Source organism: Brachyhypopomus gauderio, chromosome 19 (genome assembly GCF_052324685.1).
Source record: "Brachyhypopomus gauderio isolate BG-103 chromosome 19, BGAUD_0.2, whole genome shotgun sequence".
NCBI lineage: Eukaryota > Metazoa > Chordata > Actinopteri > Gymnotiformes > Hypopomidae > Brachyhypopomus > Brachyhypopomus gauderio.
The window spans coordinates 4,589,865-4,614,799 of record NC_135229.1 but is presented as its reverse complement, the minus strand read 5'-3'; the positions used below and the strand labels follow the sequence as shown (position 1 = coordinate 4,614,799).

General features: G+C 46.6%; 3 protein-coding genes across 10 annotated transcripts in view; 2 read left to right on the top strand and 1 right to left on the bottom strand.

Moving 5' to 3' along the window:
• Positions 1 to 361: 361 nt before the first annotated feature.
• Positions 362 to 16,195, top strand: ahrrb (aryl-hydrocarbon receptor repressor b). 3 transcript variants are annotated; one of them, XM_076981237.1, is made up of 10 exons: positions 362 to 750; positions 983 to 1,116; positions 1,756 to 1,940; positions 10,501 to 10,607; positions 11,404 to 11,493; positions 12,727 to 12,838; positions 13,115 to 13,248; positions 13,537 to 13,718; positions 14,479 to 15,406; positions 16,054 to 16,195. In XM_076981237.1, the coding sequence occupies exons 2-10, from the start codon at positions 1,055 to 1,057 to the stop codon at positions 16,057 to 16,059; spliced, it is 1,806 nt and encodes a 601-aa protein (XP_076837352.1). In that variant the 5' UTR covers positions 362 to 750; positions 983 to 1,054; the 3' UTR covers positions 16,060 to 16,195. The 3 variants fall into 3 exon arrangements, with proteins under 3 accessions (XP_076837352.1, XP_076837351.1, XP_076837350.1); XM_076981236.1 differs by lacking the exon at positions 16,054 to 16,195 and having other exon boundaries at positions 1,028 to 1,116; positions 14,479 to 15,667; XM_076981235.1 differs by lacking the exon at positions 16,054 to 16,195 and having other exon boundaries at positions 14,479 to 15,667.
• The window catches only part of exoc3 (exocyst complex component 3), a 22,620-nt gene continuing 13,748 nt past the window's right edge, over positions 16,064 to 24,935 (top strand). For 2 of the 5 annotated variants that reach the window (XR_013122284.1, XR_013122283.1), the window contains exons 1-13: positions 16,064 to 16,216; positions 16,760 to 16,919; positions 17,076 to 17,295; positions 17,604 to 18,285; positions 19,865 to 19,982; positions 20,069 to 20,194; positions 20,271 to 20,371; positions 20,463 to 20,573; positions 20,715 to 20,856; positions 20,955 to 21,077; positions 21,248 to 21,409; positions 21,522 to 21,643; positions 21,852 to 22,169. Coding sequence is in view for 1 of the 5 variants with exons in the window: in XM_076981234.1 (XP_076837349.1) it covers positions 16,776 to 16,919; positions 17,076 to 17,295; positions 17,604 to 18,285; positions 19,865 to 19,982; positions 20,069 to 20,194; positions 20,271 to 20,371; positions 20,463 to 20,573; positions 20,715 to 20,856; positions 20,955 to 21,077; positions 21,248 to 21,409; positions 21,522 to 21,643; positions 21,852 to 22,041 (2,241 nt within the window). In the remaining 4 variants the exon portion in view is untranslated. The other 3 variants (XR_013122285.1, XM_076981234.1, XR_013122286.1) reach the window with 3 other exon arrangements.
• zcchc2 (zinc finger, CCHC domain containing 2) overlaps positions 22,967 to 24,935 on the bottom strand; it is a 21,692-nt gene continuing 19,723 nt past the window's right edge. For both annotated transcript variants that reach the window (XM_076981227.1, XM_076981228.1), the window contains one exon: positions 22,967 to 24,774. In XM_076981227.1, the coding sequence (XP_076837342.1) occupies positions 24,713 to 24,774 (62 nt within the window). In that variant the 3' untranslated portion in view covers positions 22,967 to 24,712. The remainder of the gene's footprint in view (positions 24,775 to 24,935) is intronic.

Sequence of the window (24,935 nt, the reverse complement as noted above, 5' to 3'; positions counted from 1 at the left end):
TGTTTGTGCCACACCGGCTTCTACTTCTTGGCTAATAAGTGTGTAGTTTGTCTTAAGCAAAACAAAGACGGAGGACTTCGAAATAACCCGCGTGTCTATCTTTATCCAACGTTTGCTATGAGTAACGCATGATGTTCGTTTTGATGAACAATGGATTCATATTAAGTGCAACATTTGAAAAGGAATATTGTCTCGTCCTCATCGTTTCATAATTCACAATCAGTCATTTACGCAATAAGTTATGGGGAGACCTGTCAGCTGTTATCTGTGATTTACTGTATTATTCTAACTTTTTCCAACCACTTACAATGTAAAGTTGCTGATTAACAAGCCAGCTAAAACTGCCGCTCCTCCTGGACATCTTGCTCTTAAGTGGTGGTTTGGACAGCTGTCGCGTGCAGCCGCTGCGTCTCTGTGCCAACTGGATGCGCGTGCAAGCGCGCGAGAGGATGCGCGAGCCCTGCAGTGTTGCGTGCGAAGCGCGAGGCTTTGTCGCGCGGAGGAATCCACCACCTGAAATAAGAGGATGTAAACGCCACCCAATCGGGTATAAAGCATCAAAGTGCATCTGTCAACTCGATCTACATTTATACAAAGCGTATACGCACGACTTGCTTTTTAGATGAGATTGCCTTGTTTTTAGTAAACAAGTGGTTTGAAATACCCTTTTATGCTATAGATATGATACTCGTTTGAAATATTTTCGCTGGAGAGAAGAAAAGTTTTATTAGCAGAGTGTGTTAACTTTAGGTAAGTGAAACGATTCTGCACTTTCGTACGCTGTAAAAATTGTGTGGTGTTGCTGTCTATGTGCATTATGCCGTTTTTTCCTTTGTCAAGTTTAGAAATTTGGTATTAACTGGAAAAAAGTTATAATTGAATATGTTTGTTTTATTCTACATGTTTGCTAGCTTCTTCTTTCTACTGAAACTTAAGTGTGACACAAAATCTGTTCGAAACCTTCATACCTCTTCTGTCCAAGGTGTTTTCAGTCAGATCTTAACAGGTGCCTGATGACTTTTGTTAGTAACTAGCCAAACATCAACTGCAAAGTATGATTCCACCCGGGGATTGCCTGTATGCTGGAAGAAAAAGGAGAAAACCCATTCAAAAACAGCTGAGTAACCCTGTTAACACACACTAATTATCACTTTTACAGATTTCCTTTGCCTGGAATCAGTATAAAAGTATTTTATATACTGTAAGCTTGATACCACCTTACTGCGGATGTTCAAAAGAGATGTTTGACTTTTGTAAAGATGTATAGGCCACTGTTGTGGCAATGATATTCTTGCTTTTGTATATCTAGGTCATAAGACATGCATGGATTTGTTTGTTTATTGTATTAATTTGAAGTATTTAGTATTTGTGAATTAGTATTTATGAGATTTCCTTTTTAGATAATTTATTAGAGTACATTTTGCATATTTTAATGGTTATACTGAAAACTCTTGACGGTGTTTTGGTATTATTCTAATAATAAAATAAGTAGACACTAACTTTACAAAGCACAAAAATATTTTGACCTTGTATCTTCCTGTGCATTCCATACATTATTAGACTGTCCCTACAAAACCTTCTACTGACCTGAGATTTTTGTTATTATTATTATTATTATTATTATTATTATTTTTTTTTTACTAAAACCAAATTGAACTGCACCTTCAGGCTTTAATGTTCTCTCCCTCATTTCCGATCCTCGTTTGGCAGCAGGACATGTTTATTTGTGACTTCCTTCCTCTTTGTGTCCAACAGAAAACCTGCCACAGCAGCGACCCAGAAGCCCAACCCATCCAAGAGGCACCGCGACCGGCTGAACGCGGAGCTGGACCGTCTGGCCGCCCTCCTGCCCTTCTCGCCGGACGTCGTCTCCAAGCTGGACAAGCTGTCTGTGCTGCGGCTCAGCGTGAGCTACCTCCGCGTCAAGAGCTTCTTTCAGGGTAAGACGTGGGACATGTCCTGGACAGCCCTGTCTTCAGAGGTCTTCTGAATACGACGGGCATAGTCGTGTGTGTGAGACAAGCAGCCAGTAGATGACTGAGAGAATATTATGAAATGCAGAACAATTATTTCATTTAGCCGTTTTCTTCCGCATATAATCTATTGCAGCTAAGTGCTGAGTTTGTTGACTTTTTTCTGACACCCTATAAATGTAGTAGAAGGAGGAACAATGGATTGTCATTTTAAAAGCAAACTGAACTCTGGACTCTGAATCACTTACAGAGCTGTGCTATTTTTTCTCACAGTGATTTAATTCTGGAAAGGCTATATTAGGGTAGGAACTGAAAATGAGCTTTCTCTCTTTCTCTCTCCCTCCCTCCCTCCCCCTCACCCTCTCTCTCTCCCTCTCTCTTTCTCTCTCGGACTGTGGTAGGTAGAATGACAGGCCTACACGCTAAATGTGGCTTGTCTGGAATGCTACAAGTAGTTATGCTGTAAGATAATAGGTGAATTCAGCTCTGACTCTTGCAAACACTACAAGACAGACACGCCCTCCAGAGGGCAAGAGGAGCTGTGTTATGCTTTCTAAGTTTCAGCAGTGTGCTAGTTATAACTATGGTGTGGGGTGTGTGCACATGTGGAGTGGGCGCATGTGTGGGGAAGTGCGTACGTGTGGGGGGGTGTGTGAAGTGCTATATATTACATGAAGCATGAGGCTGGCTGTATGCACCTGCATACAGATGCTGTTACACATGTTTTGTGTGTGTGGCAGGCAGACACCCTGTGGCCATTTTGGATAATGAAAGCCATAAATGTCAGAAGTGCCTTGATAGCATAATTTATATTACATATGACCCTGGATGCAATGTTATTAAAAATCTTGAATAGCGGGCATGCTATAGCCTTGATCTTTTGCCTTAGGAGTGATTGGTAGCCACCTTCTGTTTGAACATCTCAAACACACCCCTGCTAATTCATCTTCTCATGGTCACCTGTGCCTTCAGTCCTGGTTCCCTCCTCTCCAGTCACCTTGATGCTAGATCCAAGCGGTGAACTGTGGTCAAAACCATTATAGCAAACACTGTTTTGTCATGAGAAGATCTTGGAGTGTGACGTGAACCAGCAGACCAAGATACACATAATGCGCTAAGATGCACATAAGCAGCTGAACATTTAAAAGTTATCAAATTGTTAAAGTTGAAAAGGGAATTTAGAATTACTGCAAAAATGTCTGTTACTACATATAGAAATTTTATAAATATTTGGTGTCTGATCCAATATATACAGGGGATTGTTTATTTTCTGAGACAACTGAATCTTCTGGATGTATTATAGCATCTTCTGAATTTATATACGGTGCCCTTTTCACCGTATTCACTTGATGAGGGGTGAATGTTTTTCAAACAATAACTGATCTATTGTCATTCATAACCTGAAACCAAATGCTGGTTAAAAGATTTTGTGTTCTGTCTTTTGAATAGTTTGAACCATGACAAAGGTCATGAACTTTTGACCCCAAACCTTGTCTGGTCTGTATGTGCAGGGTGTGTGTTTGCTGCCAGGTAGATTAGAAATAAAAATTAATAATTTAAAAACTATACAAAAACAATACAGATACAATTAAATAATTTGTCTATACTAAATATTCTAAATCATTCTATTCTAAACCCTAATGTGTGTGTCCAAACACCACTAATTAATGCTCATCTTCCTACTAATTTTAATACCGTCAGTCCGGGAGTCTGAAGCTCAGCCCAGTGTTCTGATGCTCTGTCCTGTCCCCTAACAGCCCAGTGTTCTGATGCCCTGTCCTGTCCCCTAACAGCCCAGTGTCCTGATGCCCTGTCCTGTCCCCTAACAGCCCAGTGTCCTGATGCCCTGTCCTGTCCCCTAACAGCCCAGTGTCCTGATGCTCTGTCCTGTCCCCTAACAGCCCAGTGTCCTGATGCTCTGTCCTGCCACACATTTAGGTGCTTCTTCAACCTCAGAGTCTCCTGGTGCCAGGAAGTCAGAACCCTGCTTTCCCCATTTGAGTCATTCTTAGGCTTATGTGAGTGATTTTATTGGGTAAAACGTTTTCCACGAGATGTACACATGAGCAGTTTTCTTCCTTCAAGTTAAGGTCCTCTACCAGAGACCCGTGAGCTCGAGGGTCCTGTGCAATATCTCAGCTGTTCCTAGGACTGCACTCTCCTGGACAGAGAGCTCTGATGCTGCTCCTGAGATCTGCTGGAAATGTTCGCCCAGTCTGAGGCTCACAGCCCCTAGTACTCCAATTACCATGGGAACCACTGTTGCCTTCACCTCCAACATCTTTCCAAGCTCCTCTTTCAGTCCTTCTGGAGGTTTCTTTGTTCCTTGATCTTCCTTGATGGAGGCTCCTTGGTGGAGGCTACTTGCAGGTTTGGGGCTGCCTCTCAGCAAATGGAGTTGGGCTTTTGTTCAGGATTAATGGTGTCCTCAATGCCAAAAAATTGACAATGTCAATGTCATTATGAACTATCTTCAGTGTAAAGCAAGAAGTCGTGGAAGTGATGATATGACCCCCACAGTGTCCTGATCTCAACATCATCACGTTGGTCTGGGATTTCATGAAGAGACTGAAGGATTTCAGCAATTTTTTATCCACAGCCTACATCCAACATCCTACATTCCACACCTGCCTGCTTGATCAATAGTGTGTGTGTGGGTGTGTGCGCGTGCCTGCATGTTTGATATTTGTGATAAAAAGACATTTCTATATTTCATGTGTAATAATGTTTCTATTGACCTATGTTGAAAGTGGTCTCGAGTTGAGAGAGAGAAGAACTTCATTTCTGAGACCTTTTAGGGTTTGGTCAGTGTGCCTTCTAGTGCTGTGGGTCTATACACAGCTGATCTGGATAGCACCCCAGCATACGAGTGTGTTTGATCTCCACGTGGAGATGCCGGCAGCTGCCAAGAGAGGGGGCTTATGGGTAATGAATGCGCCAGTGCCTATTGGGGGAGTGCTTGCGTGACTACTGCCTGACCAAGGTCCATTTCCCCAGGCCTTGTGTCCAGCAGAGAGGCCAGTTCCTCCTGAAGGGATTCACCACTTTGCTGCTCTCGTGCTTCTGGGTGCTTTGGTTTAACTGTGATCAGGCCACAAAACCTTCCGCTGCTCAATATAGACCCTACCTTTTCCCCTAGCATTCTACCATTTGATAACCATTACAGATTTTATTGGTCTCGGTTTATTTCACTGTTTCCTGAACATTTATGTTTCAGCTGTGTATATGCCAAAGTTACTGGGAGTTGACTGGACACCATTTCTAAACTGCAGTGCTAAGAAGATCTTATGTGTGACATTTTATTATGGCCAAGTGAATTTCACACAGATGTGAAGAAGTGTTTGGATTTGGGGCTTGGATATGGTTGAGATCGACTTCAGTATGGTCATATCACACTTGCGTATAATGACAATAATTACAAGTAGACGTTCTCTAAATTTCTTGAACTTTGACCTCATCCTAAGTCTGAATTAAATGATATCAATTGTGGAGGGATAATCAATCCCTCCACAGTCCTATGAAACCCCGCCCCTTTCCTCATTAATGAATATGTTGTATTTATTTGCATGTTAAAAAGCACCACCTTTAACACTTCCTCATGAAAAATGGTCAAACCCCTTCAGTCCCTGCATGCATTTGTCTTTTGTAATTGGCTTATTGGCCCATTTGCAAAGGTGTTTGCCACTCTGAAGGAGACAGAATGTGATTTTAAACATGTTTTTCATTTCAACGATGTTGACGCCCTTTAGTCAATGGCATCTTTCGACTAATGGAAAATCCCTCTGTGTACAAAATCTGGTCACAGCATTCAGATTTCTGCAAGGCCACGTCACTGACAGTAACAGCAGTCGAACTAAATAACGTTTTATTATTATTCTGGGCTCTGTTTTTGTTGGCAGTGCAAGAACTTCTTCTGTGCCCAATTTTGCACCGTCCAGCAGTAAAGGACCCGGATATGTAAGGAGTCTGGTGTGCAGATCTGGGGCTGGACAGCTGCAGTAATGCCCTTCTGTCTTTACGCCTTTACAGTAATGCCCTTCTGTCTTTACGCCTTTACAGTAATGCCCTTCTGTCTTTACGCCTTTACAGTAATGCCCTTCTGTCTTTACGCCTTTACAGTAATGCCCTTCTGTCTTTACGCCTTTTCTTCCTCCCACTTTGTCTGCAGATGATTTCTAATGAATCTTACACATTCACTCTCTCCACTGTCACCAAACTGCAGACAGTTCAGGCACTGGAGCTTTTAGAGGCTTCTGGTGATTCAGTAGATGATTCAATCATTTGGTACTAGTTAATCATAACTAATCCACTTTTGCCTTGTCCAGCTTGTGAAGTTGGAGCATGCATGTTGCATCATGGAGTATATGATCGATCATGATGTAACAGAGTTTGTCACCCGAGTAATGTCATTTTAGATCCACCTGCACCTAACTACACCCTTCCTCCTGGACTACGCATTTATTAACGCATATCCCATACATGTCTATATAAATATTTCATGAAATAGTTTAACAAGGATTGATTAATACAGGAATTATTTGCTGGGACGAGCAATTAATGAATTATTAATAAAGTCATAATTATTGGGAATGATTCTAAGGTGTCTAAGGTGCTGGTGTAAGCACTTAAACAGGAGACTGAATATAGCCATAATTTCATATACTTCACCTCACTAACCACATCAAACCTTTTCACCCTCATCTCTCATGCTACCTCCTCCTGCAGCACACCTCAATATCGCATGCAGCTGTGCTGACTGTGGCGGACCCCGTGCCGTGTGGCCCAGCTGGCCGCCTCTTAACTTGGTGCCGGGATGAGTGCGTTGCCCCTTTAAGAGACAGTTCGTGTAGCTGGGCTGGAGTATAACAGAGCTTGCGTGACTGTAACAGACCGGGCCTTGACCTCAGAGATCTTTATGAAAAACGATCTGGATCTGTCTGTCAAAACACAGGAGACCAGCACTGCACAAATGAGTCCACGCTTTGCTGCTGCTCGTGTACAGATCGGTCTCCTCCCCCCTCTCTGTCTTCACTTTCTTCTCTCTTAGTACATAAATATACATATTCCAACCTAGTTCCACTATAGATAATAAAGGTACCAGCTACTATAATTAAGCGCTATGTAATGTGTAGCAATCACATGACACAGATGTGTGGTAATTTTCTGCGCTTTTCTACATGCAGAGGCGGTCTTTGCATAGAGGCGTGGCTAGGCAACTGCCTTGGGCCCCTCCCACTGCAGCCCACTGTAGGGGCCCCCTGACTAGCTAACTTATTTCTCGCATATTAATGTTGATGGGCCCCCTAGTTAAATTCGCCTTGAGCCCCCAAATTGCAAAGTCCGCCACTGTCTACATGCACTGACATCTAAGCTCAGTCGTGCAGTGTGGACATAAAGATGTTAAGTTAAGGAAAGTGCGCAAAATCCAAACAATGAGTTTGAGCTTAAAGTGGAAAACACTTCAAAAAATACTTCTTCAAAAATACTTCAACCTGGGATTTAGTCAAAGTCACTTGATGAGCAGTAATGTCCGAACACAGCGTGTCTTTCTCTGGTACTTCACAATAAGTTCTCGCCGTTCCTCTGATTTAACCTCCTCTACTTTTTCTGCTCCTCTGCCATCAACCTTTGGTCTACTGGAGGACGTGAGGAGGTAGACTCATCTGTCTTACCTGTTTATTAGTATTGGAGAAATGTCTGCTAAATGCAATAGGCAACATTACCTCTGGCTGCAGTATCACCTAAAATATAAAGCAGCTGAGGACTTGATCTGGGTTCCAGGTCTTTGGACTCCGTATGCTGGGACGGGAGAGCAGGGTTTGGGTCAAGTGCGGTGTTTGGCATCGCAGCCGTTCCGTTCCTCTCTACATAACCTAGCTGGGGCATAAACACACATCTGCTCGTAAAAACCAAACACCGGCTGTCGAGAGCGGGCCTGGCTTTCATTTCCGTCTCGTCATCAAAAACGGCCCAACAGTGAGATGCAGCGCGGGCCCCTGGCGGGCAGAACTGTCCTGCGTTTAGGAGACCACCTGCAGGTTATGGCCCTGTGTGATGGTTGAATCATTCTCAGGACATTTGTCTCCTGAGAAACCAAAAATTGTAGTAATGCATGTTAAATCACACTTTTTTCACATTTGCAGCCTTAAAGAATAATAATGTTTGTATATTGATGTTAATACTACAGTAATGAGGTGAAGGATTAAAGATTGCCTGAGGATGAACTGGAGAGGGCCTCACCTACCCCTTCACATCCGAGCGTCCTCGTTTTTGTCCAAAACTCTGCCTTTTCTCCCGCCCTGATGGGAAGCTGTCGCAGCAAACATAAATCAGACGAACATGCTCGCTTCTCACGCACAGCTGCCGCGCGCTAATGTGAAATCCACGCGCCCCCGTTACGGCACGTAGCCTGGAAACACGATAGTCTGAAAATATGACGCTAATTAACTATGTACAAAAATGTCTTTGCCTTTGATTTCGCCCATGTTTTTCTGACAGTGACTGGGTGATCTTAAGTTCAAACAATTATCCTCTTAGGTAGTCTATGGCACACAGCAAAACACTCATGCAGAATCACGTTAGATCAGTATATATAGATCGATGATGTCGGCCACGAAAAGCCATTTACGTCTGGACGGGCAGCTCCACGATCGCCTTTTGTAACGCGCTGTAAGTGTATCCACGAAAACGCGCCAGTTTAATCTGTATACGGCACACGTGATACCTGCGTGAGAAGGGCGCCGACTCAACAGTGTTCACGGGCCAAACTCATGACCCTGTCAGTTATTATAAAAAGAAAACGTGACATTCTGAATCAGGATGTTTTACAGCGCAGATGCAGTTTCCATTGCTCTCTTTGATATTCTGTGCGGTTTGCTTGGAAATCTAAAGCAGTAACTATGTTTTTTTCCCCCCAATAGAAACAGACTTGCTCTCCGTGACTGAGACCAGGTGAGCGACGGTTTTCAAAAGCATGGTCGTCACCGGCCACCGTACAGTATCCTCTGTATACGTATGGGTGTAAGTTACTCAATGTGGTCAAGTGTGATGTCAGTTTATGGCCATATATTGTACCGTTCAAAGGAGAGACGCATTCTTCACATGCATCAATGTGCAAACGTGCGAGAAGTGAAGATCTCTCCCCAAATCGCTGGTAAATGTCACAAATGGGTCCTTGGTGTTTTGGGCAGCGGGGCTGCTGGACTTGCAAAAGAGATGCTGCAATTTCGCTCTGTGACCAGTAGGGGGCACTCTTACAACTACTGAAAATTGGTGCTCTCGTTTGCGGTGACTGAACATAAAACGGATCAAAAGTAAACGGTTTAAATAGCTCAGCTGTTGGCCTGTCTCTTGGCAGTCTTGCATAATCTTTATCAAGAATTTTATAAAAAACATTTGTATAGTCACTATTCTGACCAGCCACTTTGAGGTATGCCTATCTCAAGCAGGCTGTAGTTCACCTGTTGTGCACATTGAAGCAGCCTCAGTGGTTGTTTGCGTCTATATGACCACTGCTGACCGGATCATGGATTGTGGTGGACTGTTTCAACACACTATCAACGGGGTGCTGAGCTGAATCTAGTGTATTGGGTGCATCATTTAAGACGATTTTTACGAGTCAGTTTAATTGCTCTCCATCCCCCACCCACACACACACACACACACAAAAACTCCCAAATATGTTTACTCCACTGAAACTCAGCACGCATTGCTCTGTAAACTTCTTGAACTCACCCTGTGATCAACAAACACGTAAAGTTAGGAAAGAAAAGTGAACATTCTCATGCCACCGGCCACAACGACGTTTTGGGTGAGAGGAGGCCTTCCTCTGGTGCCCCGCCTCAAACGTGGAGTCAGGGAAGAGGAATTCCGCCGTGTTGATCTGCCGTGCGAACGCCGGCCACTCGGCCCGACGTGTTCCGCGCAGGCACGCACGTTTGGAGCTTATTTTTCCGACTCCCTCGACTGGTCACGGAAAGGCGGCGTGGCGAGCTCTGAGAAAGCCATCAGGAGCAGAATCTCGGAGAGGAAAAAGTGACAACGTGGGCCTCCGCAGCCGGCCCAGGGCTTGGAAGCCCACACAGACTGACCCTGTGGTGGGGCGGAGTGGGGCCGCTGGTGTCAGGAGAGTCTGGTGGACGTGGAGGGGTGGGCTGTGTCCACCAAGTACACTGCAAATGCCCCCTACCCTGCCCTGATTTTATCTACTTTTCACTGCATGCTTATGGTTTTCCATGTGTTGTCTTCTGTCAGTGTGTGTGTGTGTGTGTGTGTGTGTATACTGTCCAAGACTGACTAGGAGTGTCAATGTACATTCAACAACAAAATCTGTTGTTTTATATCAGGAGTGTGTGTACATTAGAGAAATGTTTTGAAGTGTTTCAAGTGGACTTCTTGGCGGAATTGATGTTCTCCAAATGTAATCGTAAACCTCTCCACGTACCTCATTCGGAAAGGTTTGCCTTGGCTACACGCATGGAACCCATATCTATCTCTGGTGTGTGTGTGTCTCTGACTTTCCACACAGCTATTCAGGAGAAACAGTGCAGAAAGAGCAGCACTGAGGCCTCCATCCCTGAGCTCAGGAAACACAGCCTGGGGAGCAGCATTCTGGAGAGTGATCTTCTGCTTGAGGTGAGATCGGGGGGGTGGGGGGGTAAGGGGGGGGATCTTCGATCTTCTTGTCCCAGACTGACCCTGTTGAAGCAATGAATACAAGATGAAAGCACTTAAAATTTACGTTGAAGGGTGAAATCCTTAAACTGTGTGTGTGTGTGTGTGTGTATGTGAGTGTGTGTGTGGCTTTATGGAGTGGACATAGTACTGTGAGACACCGTGTCACCGCAGCGCAGCCTGTGCAAAGCTTTTGTTAACCGTCCAATCAGTAGACAGCAGTAGTGGGAGGAATGTCGTAAGTACACGTTTCCAGGTATTTTCTAGGAAACAAATCGTGTCGAAAGTTATTGGAACATTGAAGTGGAAAGTGTAGCTCAACTTCTCTTTTCCGTCTATATGAACTTCCTCTACTCCACTTTTTATCATTTCCTCTCGCACCTCACAACAGCCCAGCGAACAGCCCGTCGTGACATGTGAGAGGGCGTCGGCCGCATGCCACGGGGCAGGGAGGGGCCCGAATCCAGGGTTGACCCCGGAGTGACCCGTCTGCTGGTGGTGGGGTTGGGGGTTGGCTAGATACAGAGGCCCAGAGTTTCCACTCCATGGGGGGTGGGGAGGGGGGGTTCTACCTTCTGTGCAGTAGGATAGCTTTATGTCTGGTGACTCTCAGGTGGTCATGGCCAGAGATCTTTCAGATGGAGTTCTGGCTTGTGAGATCTGATCTTCATGCTTCTGCAAGGACGTGTCTCACTAAGATTGGGATGCTTTACATATATATAAGATCTTTGTTGATATATTAACATCTTTTCTCCAGTCTTTAACAGGCTTTGCTCTGGTCGTGAGTTCAGATGGAGTCATATTTTATGCCTCCTCTTCCATCGTGGACTATCTGGGCTTCCATCAGGTAAATGCACATCGGTATCCACAAGTGCCGACTGACAACTACACACTATGTCTAAATCTTTACATGAAATATTTGAAAATAAAAACAGCGTGGCATGTGGTGGTGACCTGGGAGATTGTGTTCTCCTGTCATGTAGAGTCTTCTGGGCTTCAAAGTCATCAAACTGACCATAAAATGTGACTGGTTGTAAAAGGCCTGAGGCCAGTGTAGGCTACAACCAACCTCTAGCCTCTCGAACCAGGAAGAACCAAAATAGTCACCTCTCTTCGCACCGTGGTTCATTCACAAGTCCGTTACAGGGGACCGGAGTGTCACGTTTCCTCGACATCCAGTAAAACAACTCCCCAGACAAAAGACCCGAGACGGCACCCCTGGTCGTGCGAGAAGGAGTGTTTAGAGCAGTGCGTGACTCGAACTGGGGCTATAATGGAAAAGTTGAATATTTTAGGAGTCTTGTTGTTTTATAAACCGAGGCCTGCCGTAGCTTGCGGTGTTACGAGCGTGGACTAGCATTTCAGGGTTTTTTTTTCGCCCCTGTCTTTCTCTCTCATCGTCAGAGGAGGGACGTGTCTAACTTCACGCAAGCAGAGCCGGTGTCACGAAATGTGAACACGCGAGTCTGGCCGAGTCAGAGGAACAGAACTCCAGCTGACGGACTGTGACACTCCCCTCCGTTAGATATGCTAATTTGGCTAAAGGTCTTCTCGCTGTGTAGATGATGGGCAGAGAGCACTCATATAATATATAAATGTTTATAGGACTCTTGGACATCACTAATGTTTCAACCCATAAGCCTTCATGAACAGGCTCATCATCAATGTCCCAGAGTGCAATAAACGCTTATGTATTATACAAGTGGTTTCCGTCTGTTTTCAACATTGATGGTTCTGGTGGATTCAGCACGGTATCATATTTTTTTTGTTTTGTTTTCATCTTTGCCTAATGATAAAAGGCATCAGGATGCAGTTAGCACCAGGATATTGTGACTGCATTAAACTGGCTCCCAACATCTTGTAGCAGTCGACACTACTAGTGTTAGTGGTGAATCACAGTCTCGGGGGGAATACTCAGGGAAGGGAAGAGGGGGGGGGGGGGTACTCGGGAGGAATACTGGGGGAGAATACTGTTGAAGGTTGTTCTCGAGTGACTCATGACATATACACAGAAGCAGGACTGTTTGTTTTTGCCGATTCCACACGAAACCTTCTGAACACAGTTTCCTCTCTGTGGCAGACGGACGTGATGCACCAGAACGTCTTTGACTACATCCACGTGGAGGAGAGGCAGGAGTTCAGGAGACAGCTCCACTGGGCTATGAACCCCTGCATGCCAGAGTGCCTCGCCGGTGTGTATGTAAACTCTACTCTCGTGGCTAAAGCCCCACGTGTGAACAAACTGTGCTTATAAGTTCATTTGGACACCCCTGGGCACTGTAACTACTCAATTCGACACAGCCTGCATCTTGTGCGACAGAATTTGATTTCAAATGATGTAGACCGGGGTTTGGCTGATGCAAATTCACTGCCGTGTGCATAGTGTATCGTCTGGATTGGCTTTAACTTCTGAACTGAAGCAAAACTCTGTGTGTGTGTGTGTGTGTGTCTGCTACATGATTCCCTAGGGGAGAACTCGGTGGTGCAGGTACTGAGGGGCGCTCAGGAGGCCAGCGACGCCCCGGCCGAGCTCACGCCCTTCCTCACCCGCTGCTTCACCGCCCGAGTGCGATGCCTAGTCAACACCACCTCCGGCTTTCTGGTACCGGCACCGGCCCGGCCGGCTTTTCCTCTTCTGTCCTCTTCCCGACTGCTCTCCTGTGAGAGACGTGGAACGAGCCGATTCCTGAAGCACGCGGCCGGCGCTGCTGAAGCCGGTGTAGTTGACATGTACCTGTGTGAATTTACGTGGAATGTCATTGGCACTACAACAAGTCATAGTATTTGTTCCAGTAACTACACTGAAGCAAATAATGTAGGTATGTAGTTACGGTGCAGTGCTGGCAAGTCTTTGGAGTTTAAAGGGTTAACCTGCACCCTCCCCCCCCAGAACATGCAGTTTCAGGGCAGTCTGAAGTTCCTGCAAGGCCAGATGCGGAAAGCTGAATGTGGCACTCCGCTGCCCCCTCAGCTGGCCCTGTTCTGCGTGGCCACGCCCCTGGTGCCGCCCACCATCACCGAGCTGAAGATGAAGAACGGGGTGATGAAGAAGCTCAAAGACTCCAACAGCAGGTATGAACTTCAAAAGCTTCTGACCTCAGGCGGGAGTATTCCATGTTGTCAGGGGTCGTAACCGAGGGTGATGTGGATGATCTGGCAAGTGATGATTGATATCAGCTTTAGAACTTGTTCAAAAGAATTTTAATTAATGATTTATTTGTAACTGTATATAGTCAATGAGTAATATCATAACATCGTGTCTTATCCTAATTTGACATGACAATTTTACTTCTTTACTCTGCTAATCTACTGAGTTCCCACAATAGACATTCCTCTGCATGGCCAACAACCACATGAATAGAAATTTTATATTCAAGCTTAACCTCTTTTGATAGATGTAGCTTGTCCCGTTAAGTGATTATTTTTCATTCAGGTAGCCATATTCAAGTATTGTAGGCAAATCCACTCACCTCCATTTAAGTCTGCCTAAACTGCTCAGTGACAAAAAGCACTATGAAAAGTGTCCATACAAACAGAACTGACTGTTTATCTGTGGTAGCATATTTAATGTGACTAGATATTACCTCAGAGAACTGTTCACCATATTTTACCAAGGATACCCAGTGCTGGTCTTGGAAGACCTGCACCAAACACACATTTCAGCTCACCTGTTATTTATCATAAGATTAATAAGTGTGTTCAAACAGGGAGTTCACTAAACTAGACTCTGATCTTTCAGTATCAAAGTCGGGCAGCCCTCATCCTGACAGTAGGTTTTAGAACGTCTACATCTCATACATTTGCTCCCATAAAGCATTTTATCCTTTTGTAGTGAAAAGAGGCCCCGTGGTTGCCGTGGCTCCTGTGATGTCATGGACATGCAGCTACCCATCATGCCTGGCACACCCCCCGGGGACCCCTGCCCTGGTGGTTTGTGGACAGCCCTCACCAGAGAGGGCACCCAGTACAGGAACGAGAGCTGCTACGCCCGGGAAGAACCCCTCAACTTCTGCCTGTCCTCCACAGAGCTCCCCAAAACACAGGACGCGGACAGTCCCTGGGAAGCGAGCTCGCACTCGCGCGCCGGGCCGGTCGGCCACTTCCCCGGTGAGTTCGGTAAACGCACCCAACAATCTGGAACCTTCCACGTTTCGCCGGGCTGCTCTGCTGTGGTGCCGCAGGGCGGGCCCCGCGGGCAGAGCGAGAGGGAGGTTTGCCGTGGCAATATGAAGACAGAGAGCGGGCACGGGCCATGCAGCGAGAGTTACAGAACCCTGCTGCTGCCCGGGACAGCGATTAAGACGGAGCACGAGTCAGACTCCGAGAGCAACTGCAGCACTTACACCACGCCCCATAACGGGGGGTGGCGCTACACCTCCGTCTTCCCTGAGGGACGGCAGGTGAAAACGAAGGAGGAACGCTACGGCCGCTACAGCCCACGTCACAGCGGAAAGTCCGTAGACGGGCACAAGTCTCTCGGCGAAGGCTTCGGAAAACCCACCATGTGTCAACATGTCAACAAAGACATTCCGCATTCCAATCCTCCCACCAATCAGGGCCCGGGCTGCCTCGACAGCCATGACTACCCAGACTGCTCCTCCGAGCCCAAGGTGTTCATGCAGCTGGACTACATGTTGAGCTACGAGTTCAGGAGACACAGCCTCTTCCACCCCATCAAAAGAGAGCCGGTGGACTCACCCCCGCCCTGGGACGTCCGCAGTCACGACTTTGGTCGAGCGTGCGCAGAAAGGGATGCGGATGTGAGCAAAGCCTGCTCCTATTTGTACATGCAATGATCCCAAGAGCTTAACACATTTCTGTGGTAGATATGCTTTTGAAGTAGAACTATGTTAGATATAGAAAATCAGCTGTTCAGGTTGAACCCCTCTGGAGTGTCATGGTAATACTGATATTTAGGGGATTGTTATATTTTGGCACTTTTTCAATTATATCAATTTATTACATTTCAAATGTATGTATGCAACATTTGTAATTATGTGATATTAAAGCCCCTGTGTTAACCTGGTGGGGATGATTGTTTAGAATACATATATTATTGCATTGGATCTTCTCACAGTATCCAGTGATTTTTAAATGTAGCCTATAGGTAAATGGAAATGGTATTATTTTGATTTTTGTGACAAATATAGAAAATGTATAGCGGTATTTTTCTGTTAGAGCATTTTCATCATAAATATTTACTTACACTTGTGGTCTATCTGTGTTGTGTACTTATACTGACTGTTAATACTCTATGAATTTTATACTATTGGACATGGTTTACATACTCCTGTACACAATTTTAGAAACTGGTATTTTTAATATAGTCAAATAAAGTATTTTATTTCCTGCGTGGTTGGTAGGCCATGTACCAATTTCCAAGTGTTCTTGCGTAAAATGTTTGCAGACTTGACTATCCTGAGCGCCACACAGAAGCTGTCAGCTGCTGTTGTTGGGCGGTACCTCAACCGGGACGGGTCAAACCAGCGGCGAGGGATAATCTCGCTAATAATATGAAATTAATGCATCACGGTGCGACGCATATATCGTAGGAATATAAGCAGTGCTCGGTAAGTTACTTTCTCACCGATTTTTTATTTAGTCTCACTCGATATCGGTCAACAAACTCGATGTCGGGGGAGTAGAGTTGCGCCGATGCTAACGCGGCTAACGTCGCTCCCGTTTACCTCAGCGCTGGCTAACCTACGTCACCAGCTAGCTCGCGCGCTATTAGCGGTTAGCTGCTGGTGGCTAGCAGCTAATGCTAATGAAGCTAGCTAATGAGGGTAGTTTTAGATTAACAGTTCTGACCGCTGTCACTCTTCTGAAGCCTGCTAGCTAGTGGGCCAGTGTTTTTTCTGGAAGGGGGAAGGTGTAGAAAAGCAGGTTAGTGGCTGGAGTTAGTCGGCCATCTTACAATGAACGTTATTAGCACTGTTAACTTAATGGAATAACTGCTGAGGTAATGTTTGCCAAGCGTATTAGTGCCATTAACGACATAGCTAATGTATTAATGACACTAAACCTTTAAGATGGGTAGTTGGATATATACACTATAGCGTTTTTCTTTGTATTTGTCTTTTCTTTGTGTTGAATTTGTGGGACATCTTCAGTGTGTCCCCCCCGCTCATGGAGGAGACCAACAGGGAGGCCGTGGCCACGGCCGTGCAGAGGGTGGCCGGCATGATCCAGCGCTCGGACCAGCTTGACAAAGTTGAGCAGTACAGACGGAGAGAGGCACGGAAGAAAGGATCTGTAGAGGCCAGGCTTAAAGTAAGGATAGTTGGTCATATACACACTACTGTTTGATTACTCTGGAATGATTAAACCAGGTGTACAGTATTCATTTCCTTCGTCTATATGTCAGTTTAGATCTGTACAGTAATGCTGGCTTCACTTGATGGCTTCTGGTTTCTCTCCCTTCCATAGGCGGCCATTCAGTCCCAGCTGGACGGAGTGCGAACGGGTCTCACGCAGCTGCACAACGCCTTGTGTGACGTGAAGGACATCCAGAACTCCCTGGCGGACGTCAGTAAGGATTGGAGGCAGAGCATCAACACCATCGAGAACCTGAAGGACGTCAAGGACGCCGTGGTCCAGCACAGTCAGCTGGCTTCTGCCGTGGAGAACCTCAAGAACATCTTCTCAGGTGAGCCTGGCTCAGTGTTGAAGACCTCCGCGTCCCCTGCCTGCGTGACGTTTAACGAAAGGTCTGCCGGTCCCCCCAAATCTCCATGCATCGTGCTCATTACTGGTTCAAAACATGTCAATGTTTGTGTGACATGCTGTATTAAAGGATTCATTCCCGGCTGGTTAATTTTAGTTGTAATTGCCGGAACCACAGAATGACCCAGATTGTAGTAAATCAAATGCTGTCGAATTGCATCCTGACACGAGCTGGTCTCCTCTCCCTTCTCCTCCTCCTCGTCCTCTGTCCCTCCGGTGTCCCGGCGGCAGTCCCCGAGATCGTGAAGGAGACGCGCGATCTGATCGAACGCGGCGAGCTCCTGAAGGCCCACCGGCGCCTGATGGACCTGGAGTGCTCGCGCGACGACCTCATGTACGAGCAGTACCGCATGGACAGCAAGAACTCGCATGACATGAACCTGATCCGCGCCTACTTCGACCACGTCCAGGGCCTGTCCGACGAGCTGGCCAAGCAGCTGTGGCTGGTGGTCCAGCGGGCCCTGGTGACGGTGCGCCGTGACCCCACGCTGCTGGTGTCGGCCGTGCGCGTGATCGAGCGCGAGGAGAAGATCGACCGTCGCATGCTGGACCGCAAGCGCCAGACTGGCTTCATCCCGCCCGGCCGGCCCAAGGCCTGGAAGAACCGTATGAACCAGGTCCTGGAGGGCACGGTGAGCGCCCGCATCGAGAGCACGCAGTCGGAGACGCGCGACTCGGACAAGATGTGGCTGGTGCGGCTGCTGGAGATCACGCGCAAGTACGTGCTGGACGACCTGGTGGTGGTGAAGAACCTGGTGGTACAGTGCTTCCCGGCCCACTACGACACCTTCCGCATGTTCTTCGGGCTGTACCGGCAGGCGCTGTCGGCCCGCGTGCAGGAGCTCGCCGCCGAGGACCTGGAGGCCAACGAGATCGTCTCGCTGCTCACGTGGGTGCTCAACACCTACCAGAGGTCAGTGGCCCGAGTGGGGAGGAGGCGATGTGGCGAGGAGTACTGCATGCAACCGAGCTGTCGGGCCAACTGTTAATTTGGCGCTAATTATATAATTATAGCTAATTATATAGCTGGAGAAATGCCAAATACGTGTGAATAACTTTTTATTGTTTATTTTTAATATATATGGATTAACCAAAATATTTTTGTTTCATTTAAGCATCAGGAACTGGAACAGGAAGATATTTGTTACTTGGAGGGGGTTTGGGTGTGCTTGTGATCTTTAGCTGCACAATTGATTAATCTCTCGCTAGACAGCATCACCATTTCAGTTTTAGCAGTGTGGAGTGAACCACAAACACACACAGTTCATACAGCTGTGTGTATCGGTCAGTGCTGCTCTGAGATCAGACAGACAGTGGCTGCTTGCTGGGATGCCGTACGATGACGATGTTGAGCTAGAACGTCTTCTACAATACGGTTTTGATTGGTGTCTGGGCTGTGCTTGCAGAACCATACGGTCCTGACAGGTTTGACTTTATAAGTACGGGAGTGTTTGAGTGTTTCTACACGCTGTGTTGGTTAAAGCCCACGGGTGTTCCACAAAAGTCCACCATGTACATTATTATTAAAACTACATTTTTAATTTCTTTCAAATATGTTTAAAGCATTAGTCATTAATTTAATGTACAAATTTATCCAACATTCCAACATTAAACAGTCTGTCTCTTAAGACCATCAGTAATGAAAAGATTTCGTTGTCTAACCAACAGACCAGATTCCTGCACCCTGATAGATTTAGTGTAGTGTTCATTTTAATGTCATTTGCTTAGCTGATTTTCAGTTAGTTAAAAAAGGCCCACTCCTCGAGGTCTGACTTGTAGAGAACGGACCTGATTTTAACACCTACTTTTCTTCCAAAGGTTGTAAGAATGGTTGTTTGGACCTCGGTCAGGTCAATCATCGTAACTCTTGCCAATGAGACGTAACGGCTTCACGTTTACGGCACCATTCGTACAACAACACAATACTATAAAATAATGCTGTGATCAGTTATGTTTGGAACAATGTAGGTGGATCAAAGTCCCATTTAAACACATTGGACTGGGCTTGACGGGAGAAATTATAACAGGAAATAGGTGATGATAAAACTACTGTGCATGTCATTAAAAAACACATCACTAGTGCAGATGTCCATTTTGAGGTAAAAATAAATAAATAACCATATTTTGCTGATATTTAAAAACAATGTTAATGTCATTTAAAGTCTTCTGTTTTAGGTGACGTGGTGCTTTACCATTTAAGCTCACCTGAATCAAATTCTCATTGGCTTAAATATGTTTAAAAGGTTTAGTTTATTTGTAAAAGCAAATACACTGGGACACGAACAGCTTAACATGCTTGATGCTTTGACTTCATCATGTACATAAAACAAGGCACTGACTTCACTAAATATGATGTATTACGGTACTTTACAAAAGAGTGACTGAAAACAGTTCATATGTGCGTTTCTGGGTAGAGGCTTAATAGCTCTTTGTTTTGGTGGGTTCTCCAACTTAATTGGTACGTGTGTGTGTGTATGTGTGTGGCATTCTAGCACGGAGATGATGGGTCATCCCGACCTGCAGCCCGAGTGTGACGTCAAGCAGCTGGAACCTCTGTTGCCACAGGACGTGGTGGACCGGCTCCTCAGCGAATACATGAAGACCTTCACTGTGAGTCCTCCAGCACGCGAGCTCTCGGCGCACGTTAACCTCGGACACGTGGGCCTCGGGTCACACTCTTTACTCTCCTCAAACAGTCCAACATCACGGGCTGGCTGCGGAAGGCCCTGGAGACCGATAAGAAGGACTGGCACAGGGACACGGAACCGGAGGCGGACCAGGACGGCTACTACCAGACCACGCTGCCCGCCATCGTCTTCCAGGTAAACTGATCGCCTCCACGGCCCTGCGTGACGCGGGTCCACAGGGATCCATGCTCACGCAGCTCCTCTCCCTCAGATGTTCGAGCAGAACCTGCAGGTGGCCGCTCAAATCAGCGAGGAGTTCAAGGAGGAGGTGCTGAAGCTGTGTCTGAAGCAGATGACCTCCTTCCTGATGCGGTAAGACGGCTCCGCTCCTCTCCGCCGCAGTCCTGAGCTCCACGCCCCCCAACCGCACCAACCCCCCCCCACCCCCCTTGTTGTTCTCCAGGTACAGGGAGGAGGTCGTGGCCTACAAGGAGGAGCACCTGAAGGAGCGCCAGCTGCCCCAGTGCTACGTCCAGTACATGATCGCCATCATCAACAACTGTCAGACGTTCAAGTACGTTCCTCACCCCACCTGCAGGCCACCGTAGAGACGACGGCATCCAGAGCTCTTCTGTTACTGAAGTATAATAAATAATGAGAGAATGATGTGGCCTTGTATCTAAACCCCCCCCCCCCCTTTTTTTCTGTTTTAAAGGGAGTCTATAAACAGTCTGAAACGCAAGTACTCTCAGTCAACAGAGCCCACTCCGAACGACGCGGCCATTGAGAAGACCCTGAACGAGGTGGCCAAGGAGGGTTGCCAGTTCCTGCTGGATGAGGTCTTCCTGGACCTGGAGGTGAGGCAGGGGTCTTGGACCGCAGGTTGCCAGTCCTGCCATTAACCCCCCCACGGTATCTTCGAGTGATTTATTTATTTTCCCAACCCGTCACACAGAATCATCTCAACGACCTGCTAACCCGGAAATGGTTGACGGGCTGTCACGCGGTGGACACCATCTGCGTGACGGTGGAGGACTACTTCAACGACTTCGCCAAAATCAAGAAGCCTTACAACCAGGTGTGTGAGCGTGTGGTAGCTGCTCGCCAGCCCAGAGGGGACCGCCCGGCTCGTTCAAGCTCTCGTAGATTATCGTCGGCCCGTTGTGGACGTGAGGTGTGAGAAACGCTGCTTGCTCGGCCCTGTAGGCGACTTGCTGGTTAACACGGTGTGTGTGTGTGTGTGTGTAGGAGATGACGGCGGAGGCACACCGGCGGGTGGTGGTGGAGTACCTGAAGGCGGTGGTGCAGAAGCGCATCACGTTCAAGAACGCCGACGAGAGGAAGGACGGAGCGGAGCGCATGATCAAAGAGGCCGAGCAGTTCAACTTCCTCTTCAAGAAGCTCTCCTCCGTAAGCCCCGCCCCCCGATACCTGGGCTCGTGCCTCCCCTTGCTCTCCCTCATCTGCTATAGGCCTCTCACTGCAGCATGGTTATTAGATATGTGTGTGTGTGTTCCCTCAGGATGAAGACACGGACTGGCTGTGTGGGTCCATCACTGCCATTGCGGAGGTGTTCAAGCTCACTGACCCTAGTCTACTCTTCCTGGAGGTGTCCACCCTGGTCTCCAAATACCCAGACATCAGGTCAGCTCTGCCCTCCGTTATCATTCGTTAGCTCCACGACCCTCACACACACTTCTCCGCTGGTTCCCCCGTTCAAAACCCCGTCTTACTGAGGTCGATATGACGGCTACTTCCTCCGACGCGCGTGACTATTATTTTGCATGTGTGTGTTAAAAAAAAAAATCAATAAAGTTTTGTGGGATTGACTGAAGCCCCTCCCTCCCTGTAGGGAGGAGCATATCGTGGCCTTGCTGGCCGTGCGGGGCGACGCCTCCCGCGACATGAGGCAGACGATCGTGGAGACGCTCAACCAGAACAAGCCCTCCTTCTCCACCCACTCCTCCCCCGTCTTCAGAGACATCACCGTGCCAACCATCGCAACCATGACGGCCATGGCCGTGCCTAAATTGCTGAAATAACCCTGCGCGCGCAAAGAGGCGGGGCTGGGGGAGGGTTGCGGAATGGTTGACCTTTGACCTCTGAGGGAGCAAGAGACTACAGGGAGGAGAGCAGCGACCTGCCCTCTTCAGGATGCTGTCAGGACCCGGTTTGTTTTTACGATTACTTGATGTACAGGAAATTCCTATTCTTGTGTTTATGTTGAACATTACAGATGAATGCCCCGCCTTCCCTCTGCTTCTCCTACCGCTGGGCATGATGTGATTGGATAACAGTTTCATTTCTTCCTTGTGTGATTGGTTTAAAAAGAAAAAAGAAAAAAAATGACTGGATTTGTTTAAGTTAATCACTTAAAAAATATATATTTCCTTTTAGGTTCTTGGTTTCGCTGAACAATTCGCTCTTTCTCAGAGCACGATCATTATTGTGTGTCCTGATGCTCCACGGTTGCTGTGAGCCTCTCTGGTCTAAGAGTAGCTCACCACTGTAGTGATCTGTTATACCCTCACAAGTGACTCCTTCAGCATGAGATTAAGCAGCACTAGTGGAGCAGGACATCTCTGCTGAATCAAGAATTACATTTATATGATTGTGACGGCTGCAGCTGTAATCTTGACCGTCCTGATGAGAGAAAGTCTGGAGAACACCAACAGCACCATCTCAATCTCTGCTTGCATCTGCTGCGGTAGAGACAGCAGCCCAAACGTGATCAATCCAGCAAGAAAATGTTCAATGTCTAAATTGTTTGTCTTGTTCTGGAGCTCCGCAGGGCTCACACAGCAAATATGGTGAAATGCGCCGACTTCAAACCGACTTGTAAAATAATCTCAAGCAAACTTATTTCTGACACTATGGAATAACGTTATAACGTTAGAAGCGGTTCAACGTAGTTGTTCAACAGCGACACCTGTTGGCCATGCAGTGAATATGCAGCAAGGCAACCGCTGTCGTTTCTTCTTACCCCCAACATTTATTGCTAACTTCACAGAGAAAACGCTCAATTTGCTTAAAATGCAAATATCAAGAGAAACCGTGACCTCTCCAGTACGTATTAACCCATTTACATATGAAATACAGTAAACAAACTGAGGCCTAAGAAGAAAACAAAAGCCCTCATACAGTACAGCGTCTTCTATACCTTGAAAACTTAACACAGTTGGCAGGATTCTGGGTTACACGTCATCGGTCCAACAGGACAAGACTTACAGTACAGGGCCAAAAAAAAAACAAAAAAAAAAACAAAAGTTACAAGAAAGGTGTCAACTGGAAAAAACCTGGAGAAACGTGGCGTAAGAAATGAAGCTGCGAGGTTCTGGGGGCTGCTGTAGGGTCAAGGCCCCAGCTTCTCACACCATGTTTCTACTGAACGTCAAAATAACCCCTTTTTCTGTTCACGATTCAGTACAAAACATGCCAAATCTCCATATAAAAGGATCTTTTTTTTTGCTGCTTTGGCAATTGCTTTTTATAAATAGTCACAACCCTGACACGCAAACTTAAGACTTTTGGAATTAGTCGATTTTTTTTTTGTAGCCACTTCTAGAATAAAAAAAGCAAAAATAACACAGAGTTTCGCCCTTAATCCCACCGAACGAGACAAAAATAAACTGGTTTTCTCTCCCCACGCGACAGACGTGGTCTCCATCGCCCAGTGTCCTCAAGAATGCACTTTCCTGCCCCGAAGTCGTTGCGGGGAAGTCGGCGGTGGAGATTCAGCTTGAACGCATGCGCGGCAGCGTCAGGAAAGCGAGGCGCAGTGGCGCCCTCTAGTGGCCAGAGGCGGCGCAGGTTCCGAATAACGGCAGGCAGTGAGCATACAGCAAACAAATTGCTATATCAGTGCACTTAAGACACCTGGCACACAAACACGCAGGTTTTTTATCTGAGAACAATACTAATAGTGCATAATGTCCAAACAAACGAAACGCAGCATATAACAGAATGACCAAAGCATGATTTTTAAAGTTGGACCATTTCACAGTACAATATCTGACTAGATTAGCTATAGTTTTTACATTCAAAACAATCAGGAAAAAAAAAAGTGTGTAATTATGTATTTTTGAGGGGGGGAGAAAAAAAAGATGAATCCACGACTATCTGGAAAGAAAATATTCAACTGAAAATGTCTGTAATTCAGATAAATGGTAAATAAATTTTAAGCTATTCATAGCTGCTCATAGCAAGTATAAAATTTCTTAACTCCTCGTGGGCTGTATAAAAGTCAAAAAAGTAGGCGAGACCAAGCACTCCAGATCAGTACCGAGCAACTGTGTTAGTATCAGATTATATTCCACTCCTCACACGCTGAAATGTGAGGAGTCCACAAATATAAACATATTTTGAGGAAATAAAATACCGAAGCGTTACAACAAAATACTCTGTTCGTCCAACCTAGTCAAGTACTAAAAACATCCCGAACTGAATCCTCGTAGATACGCCCACGTCTCCCTCCGACTCACCCCTGACGTGTCATGAACGACAGACTACAAATGTAAAGTTTGATGAAGAAAGGTGAAGTACAAGTGGACCTAGTTCAGGGCTGTTTCTTCCACGGCCTCCGTCTACGCTTTCAAAGATGGCGAATACAAAGGACACAGAAATACCATCGCTTTATCAAGGGCGGGGGGGGGGGGGGGGGGTCTGGTGGCTTTAATAAAGTGAATGGCTGGAGAACAGGTCCTCTGCTTGCTGTCAGTCAGGTTTGTCTAGTGTTTCCGAAGAGTGGGGCACAACATACTTAAGCCGGAAGCCACCTGAAACGCACACACACACACACACACACACATACACACATACACACATACACACATACACACACACACACACGCACGACAACACAGACCACACAACACGCACAAGCACAAACACACAGAGTCAGTGTAATAGCTCAGAGGAACAGGGAGGCCCCTGTTCA